Source organism: Zonotrichia leucophrys, chromosome 1, assembly GCF_028769735.1.
Source record: "Zonotrichia leucophrys gambelii isolate GWCS_2022_RI chromosome 1, RI_Zleu_2.0, whole genome shotgun sequence".
Classification (NCBI taxonomy): Eukaryota; Metazoa; Chordata; class Aves; order Passeriformes; family Passerellidae; genus Zonotrichia; species Zonotrichia leucophrys.
The window spans coordinates 12,005,749-12,012,874 of record NC_088169.1 but is presented as its reverse complement, the minus strand read 5'-3'; the positions used below and the strand labels follow the sequence as shown (position 1 = coordinate 12,012,874).

At 46.2% G+C, this 7,126-nt stretch overlaps 1 protein-coding gene across 1 annotated transcript; it reads right to left on the bottom strand.

The window, feature by feature from the left end:
- Window positions 1-3,106: 3,106 nt before the first annotated feature.
- NR0B1 (nuclear receptor subfamily 0 group B member 1) lies at window positions 3,107-5,765 on the bottom strand. The gene is made up of 2 exons (XM_064706028.1): window positions 5,090-5,765; window positions 3,107-3,503 (listed from the first exon to the last, which is right to left on the bottom strand). Exons 1-2 carry the CDS (start codon window positions 5,631-5,633, stop codon window positions 3,259-3,261), a joined length of 789 nt encoding a protein of 262 aa, XP_064562098.1. The 5' UTR covers window positions 5,634-5,765; the 3' UTR covers window positions 3,107-3,258.
- Window positions 5,766-7,126: the final 1,361 nt, after the last annotated feature.

The window sequence follows — 7,126 nt, the reverse complement described above, 5'->3', positions numbered from 1 at the left end:
ATAGACAACAGCTGAATGACTAACAGTATTGCTGCTCCAAGAGAAATACGATAGAGTACAGTTCAAGGTAGATTTGCAGTGCACATTTTTTATGACAACTTCAGAAAATTGAACAGAATATAAAATTTGTTGAGACATCAAACCTAGAGATGTAGGCAGGTACCCCTGAGTCATGAAAACTACAGTGTTTAGTGGCACAATAGACCCAAGATATCTCAAGGTGACTGTTCAGGTGAAAATACTGGCCTGTGACCAAGGCTCAGCTATTAAAATTCATTGTTAGGACTTGTTACTGCCAACAAGTCTCTTAGCAGAGAAGTCTGAACATGAATGTGAGTATTAATGTATTCCACGTGGCAATGAAGTTGTTTCAGTCTGAGGCTGTTGGAGTTCTCTTTAGTCCTTACCCAAGATGCACCATCTGCCACTGTGAGAGTCTGTCTGTATTTTCCCTCATCTGCCTCATGATCGTCATTGGGGGACCACTGAAGAGAAGACCCCCCTCTGTCTAGAATCTCTGGCTCTGAAGGAAAAAGTCACACGCCACAGGCCCTGAGACCTGAAAGCACAGTGTTTTTTGTTTTCACAGGTGTGTTTGCTGTATGCTAAGAAGAGGGCACTGTGCCAAGTTAGCAACAATAGCAGCTCTGGAAGCTGTCCCACCTCTCAGCCTGGCTGGACTTCTCCTGAGTTTCGGGTGGTCTCCCACAGAAGACCCTCACCTGTTTTACAACCACCGTGACAGACAGACTGAGATGTAAGAAGCCTCTCCACCAAGGACTGAGACATGAAACTCCTAAAAGGCCCCTCTGCTCCTTCCAAGGACTGGGACTGAAACCCCCAGCCCGGGGGAGGTGTGTGGGGGAGGCAAGCTGGCCGAAGTGAGATGTTTGCCTGCAGGTTGTGACCACTGGAGCAAGAAAACAATGGCTCTTGCCTGCTGCCTAGCTTGGACTCTGTGTATCCCCCTTTCTATCCTTTGTTTCAGCTGCAAAATATATTCTCCCTTCCCCCAACAAAAAAGAGTATAATTGGGGTGCAAATGAACTGTGTCTTTGAGATCTCCCCAGTGTAGCAGGCAGACCCTCGACTGGACAGGACTAAAGGACTTCGTCTCTGCATTGGTAGCTATATCCCCTCCCTCTCTCTCTCTCCCTCTCTCTTTCTCTCTCTTTTTCTTTCCCTTAATCCCTCTATTGCATGTTTGCTGTGGTTATTTCAATAAAATTGCATTTGATTTGATTATCACTGCAAACCCCCTTGTACCATGTTGGTTTTTGCACCCTGAGGTCACTCCTACGAACCATAAGGTCATCTGTTCACTAAAACGGATCCTGACAGCCACTAACCACTATTTAAATGTTTTAGCATCATGCTTTCTGCTTTTGTGGAAAGGGCTTTCTTTGTCAGACATCCTTAAAAGCTAACCATTGTAAGCTCATATGCTGCCTACAAAGAGGGAAACATATTTACATATTTATGTTACAGAGATACCAGGTAAGTTCAAAAGCTATTGTAAACTCAGAACATTTACTCGTGCACAATAAATATTATCCACATGTAGATGTTTGTTATAGGTGTGCTTATACATGTGTGTACATATAAAAGGATCAACCTAATAAAAAATCTAAGCCTGCTCTATTATGGTCTGAACTGATCTGAAGTCTGGACTGGTAGCAAAGATCACTTTACTTAGTTTTTATTCTTCTTTTGAATTTTTGGGAAGTTCCTCAAGTGTACACAGAGCTATGTGAGTACCAGAACACTGCTCATTTATGAACCACCATTGTTTTTTGGGATGGGGGTTGTGTTTCTTGCTCGGTTATTTTTCCTCAGTGACAGCGCCAAAGCCCATGAGGAGATCCTAAGTGCCATGGCAATACAAATCTCAGTGATATTTATGAATGAACTTGTACACCCACTTGTCTGGCTATTTCTCAAACAATTTCTGTATTCCATTATTTTTATCTGTGTAGGTACAAGCCAACAGGAGTGCTCCTGCTCCTTACCTCAGCAGGAGCTGTGATTGTCCTTTGCGCAAGGTGGCAGCAAAAGAAAGCTCTTCCAGCTCCTTCCTCTCTCCCTGCACTCCTCCTGCTAAGGAGAGCAACTCCTTCAACTTTATTAATTGTGTTTTAAAAACCAACTGTTGCTAGTGGGTACTATATGTCTGAACAATACATGGAGTTACTGATACCTTTAACTTTAGGAACACTGTCACACTTAACTCTCCATTTCTTTACCAATATTCCCCTGGGGAAAAGCTAGAAAATGGAATGCAAAGAAATGAAAACTATGAGACAAATCCCCTTTAAATCACTGACTTTCCCTTTCTAATTTTATTTTTACCACAGGGTATTTTTCCAATGAAAACACAATGACTTTGGGAGAAAAGATTGAGTCCAATAAAATAAAATAAAACGAAATAAAATAAAATAAAATAAAATGTTAAGCTCTATGCTTAATTAAGGCATTGTCACATGTCAAATTGTGACAAATTAGGATGAAAGGACCTGTGGAATGCCAAGTTTCAGCATAATAATTTGGTTTGTCAATAGGAATAAACAGTCTGGAGAATCTGACTACTGAAGTACCAGTTAGCACTTATCTAGATTTAATAAAAGTGCGGAGTCCACCCTGCTAGTTCTCCTGACCCTAATTAATATTTGCTGTTTGGATAGGTTTTGAGGGGGTTTTTATTTGCTTGTTGTTTTGGGGAGAAGATTTATTTAATTGAATGGAATGTTTTACTGCAAATATTAGAGTTGATGAAGCTACTTTAAGGTTCATTAAGCCTCAAAATACTCCTAACACATATTCCCCATATGGAAGAAAACCTTGGGTGAATATTTAATAACCTTCACAGATTTGGCTCTGTTAAAGTCAATAGAAGTAATAAGAATAGCAGCAAGACTGTGCTTATTTTGGAAAAGCAGCGATTACTCACCTTGAAAGTACAAATATAGTAAATATGGTTTTTATTCTAGGGCATGGTAAAAGAATAGCCAGTCAGCTTTAGATATGAATATTCTCTACAACCTTAGAGCTTGTTTTGATGACGATAACCTTATTCCAAAACCATTGTGTTTAATAAAAATTACTTCCAGAACTTGAAGAATATTTTATTATGGAATACAAAAATACTATCTATGTAAAAACAATAAGTTAGTTTATTTACAATACTTTACACTATCCTGCTCTGGGGCTTCCTTTGCACTGGACTTCTTGTCATTATTTTACACACCTTTATAATTTTAATTATAATTTTGCACAAAGCATTTCCAAAAGCATGTCATCCATGTTCACTGCTCCAATGATGGGCCTGAAGAATAATTCAGCAACCACATTAGCATTAATAGATCTCAACAAGGAGAGAACAACATTGAGCTTGGCAAATCTGGCTTCATCGCCTCTGTGAATGAGTCTGACGTGTTCATTTAGAGCTTGTTGTGCTTCCCGCTGCAATCCTTCAATGTACTGTGTACACTGCAGTCCAGGTAGATCTGAAAAGAAAAATAAATTAATTTTTTTACATAATTTTTGTTTATAAAACAACATTATTCTTACAGAACAACTCCTAACAGCTTGCAGACTGTAATTATCGCTCAAGGAAAGAAGAAACTTAAATTGCTAGAGGGCTTCTTGTATGCAAAGCCAACATGCCAAATTTTATTGGGAAGGTCAAATTCTTATCATAGTGATGTTCTGGATATTTAATACTCTTTTTCACAAACGTAAAACATGTTGTTTGTCAACATTCACTTAGGTGTTAAACAAATTAGTTGATAAAAACTTTGATTGAAGAATGGTCTCCAAAACACTATTACAGAGGGGAAGACAACAAAAATAACTTCTTTAGTTTTTCACTTCTACAAAAATGCACTGTTTACACTTAAGGCTTCTTTTGACTGCTGTTTCTACTCCAGTTTATCAGTGGCAAGAAGTACTGACTCCAACATGAGACAGGAAGTTTCCCAATGAACCACAGTAAGGATACTGAAAGATGCAAGGTGCAGAATTAAGGCTATATGTGACCATAGAATCATTTTGGGTGGAAAAACCTCCAAGATCACTGGAGTCCAACCATTAACCTAACATTGCCAGGTCCACCACTAAACCATGATCCTGAGCAACATATCTACACATTTTTGAACATTTTCAGGGATGGTGATTCAACCACTTCCCTGGACAGCCTGATCCAGTGCTTGACCATCCTTTCAGAGAAGAAATTTTTCCTTCCAGAACAATGCCTCTGTCTTTTTGGATTAGACCAGCTTCCAGATTTGACTTGTGTAACATAAGCTTCACCTTAACTATTGTAACTTTTCTCTCTTATCTGTATAGAAAGCAAAGCTACAAAAGCAGGATGATAAATGCAAAGTACCACCACAGGAACCTAACCACCAATAACTAACAGCTTGGCAGCGGGAGCGCCAGCAGAGCCCTGTCCCGTTTCACAGGATACTGCCGTGCTTGGGAAGTGCCACATCCAGCCTGCCCTATCCTGACTGCCTTTCAGGTCAGTCACCGACGCGATAATAAGTGACTTGGCAGAGCTGCATCTATGGGATTCTCCAAAAAGATAGATGACAAAAAAAACCCTAAAAAACAACAACAACAAAAAAAAATACCCCCATCATAAGTGCTATACCCAAAGCCAGAGCAGCACTTTGTCGCTGGAAGCCCCGAGCTTTCCCTGCCCTGCGGAGCGCGCGGATCTCCGGGCACGGCACGGCCAGAGCCGCTCCCCTCGGGCCGGGCAGGAGAGATCCCGCAGCTCCAGGGAAAGGAGCAAGGAGCCTCTGCTGTCTCCCAGCCTTCTCTAACCGACTGCTAGGCGCCTGGAATCCGCTTTGTTCGTGGAAAGCATCTCTGGAAAGCTCCAGCCCTCCGGACCCCAGACCGAGCTGCAGCCGGACTCCGTCCCTGCCTGCGGCCGGGGTCTTGAGGAAGGGGCAGAAGGTGAAACCTTGCTCCGCGTCCCTCTCCTCCAGCACCTTTCTCCCCCCGGGGAAAGCCCCGGCCCTGCCCCGCGTCCCGGGGGATGCAGGCGGGCAGAGAGACCCCGCTGCCCCGCCCGGCCACTCACCCGGGTTGAAGAGCACCGTCCCCTTGAGGTAAGCGTACTCTTTGGTGCTGATGTCCAGGCTCCAGCACTTGGCCAGGAAGCCCTTGATAGCCTGGATGTCTCCGGCCGAGGGCGGGTGCGGGCCGTGGTGCGGCCGGCCCGGTGCCGATGCCGGCGGGCGCTCGCCGTGCTGCCGGGCGGTGAGGATGCGCTGCAGCATGCTGGGCTCCGCGCTCTCCACCGTCTCCAGGTGCACCCGCTCCTGCGCCAGCCCCAGCAGCAGCAGGGGTGCCCAGCAGCTGCGCACCAGCAGCAGCTGCTCCTCCAGCGGCAGCTCCTGGAAGCAGGGCACGTTCTGCACGAAGCGCAGCGTCTTCACCAGCACGGCCGAGGCCGCCTTGCAAGCCACCTGCGGGCTCCGCAGGGCCACCCTGCGCCGCGACCCGCACGGGCAGCCCCGGGGCGCCGGCCCGGCCGCCGGCACCGCCCGCTCCTCCTGGCTGCGGAGGATGCTGTAGAGGATGCTGCTGTGTCGCCGGCCCTCCGAGCAGCAGCGGCAAGCCATGGCCCCGTGGGAGCGGAGTCCGGCCGGGGCCGGCCTCCCGGTGCCGCCTGTAGATGCGCTCCGCTCGCCTCTGCCAGGCTCCGAAACTTATTTATAGCGGCGGGGGTGTGTGCGTGTGTGTGTCTGTGTGAGTGTCTGGGTGTGTCTGTGTGTGCAGCCGCAGGCGCTGTGCCGGCCGCTCAAAGGGGCAGACACTCTTTACTGGCTGGGAAAGAGGCGGCGGGGGGGAGGAGGGGAGATGGAAAACATAACCAAACCCTGCTCCTCCTTCCCTGAGACTTCGATACCCGGCGGGAGCCGCCTCTGCCCGCAGCCTGCGGCGCGATCCGGTGTGAAAAATGCATGTATTCTATGATTGGTTTTTCGCAAAAATTAAAATGAATATTATATGTGTTGTGTTAGAAAGTAATGCTGTATTAATTCTTTTAAGTAGTGTGTTAAATATGGTTTTAGGTTACAAAAAATATTAAAATAGAAACTATGCTATGTTGGGATACTTTTTTTAAAGAAAGGACTTGCAGTGAGATAGCAGCCACAGGACACCTGAATCTTTCAGAGAAAGAGAATTTATTGCCCTCTTATCAGAAGAAACGAGCTTCTTCCTGCCTCGAAGGTGCTGTTAGGATTCGGAGGAAGAAGTTGACAATGACCATACAGAATCCTGTGTTTGAAGGGAATTTTGCATCATGTATGAAGTGTATGAATATGCAACAGGCTATTGCTTTTAATGGTTAATCCTCTGTTAACATTTGTCCTTTTTCGGGCTTGTGCTGCCTAGAAAAGGTACCCGGACGTCCGTAACTCTTTGTTTGTATTGTCTCATATTGTCCTAATTCAAACTGTCCAACTTTTTATTACTCTAATTGTATTACTATTTTTATAACCATTGTATTACTATTAAACTTTTAATATTTTAAAAACAAGCGATTGGCTTTTTTCACATCCGGCAAATCGCAGCCTCCTCGGCCAGCGCGGGGCCGCGGGATGTCTCTTCCCGGCCCCTCTTCCCGAGTACCATCCCGGCTGGGGTTATGCCGGGATGCTTCGAACAGGGCAGGGCAGGGCAGGGCAGGGAAGCTCCTGCCGCTCTCTGGTTTTGCCATTGTAGGGAGCAGCTCCCGGCCCTGCAGGACCCCACCGAGAAATGACAACCGGCCCCGCTGCCCTCACAAGCACCCAAGGGATCTAGGGAGGAGAGAGGAAGGGTGTATTGGTGAAGAAAGGAGCTCTGAATTGGGCCAGATTATGAAATTCCCACAGGAGGGTTAAAAGGTGACACCACTAATGACATCTAGGACCTTTGTCAATGCCTGCCCTAAGGAGTGGTGCCTTGTGTGCCAAATGAACTCCGCAGTGCTGCCGTGCGGGAGGGAGAATCGGGCATGTCCCTGCCCAAATGGGCGCTCTGTGAAGGTTACAAACTTCAGGGCACTCTGTCAGGGTGCCCTGGGGCTGGTGCAGCTGCAGCACCCACTGGGATCCCCCATGGAACC

Coding starts and splice junctions, on each gene's coding strand:
- NR0B1 (XM_064706028.1), bottom strand. CDS start 5,633: ATGGCTTGCCGCTGCTGCTCGGAGGGCCGGCGACACAGCAGCATCCTC. Junction 3,504..5,089: donor GACGGTGCTCTTCAACCCGG/GTGAGTGGCCGG, acceptor TTTTCTTTTCAG/ATCTACCTGGACTGCAGTGT.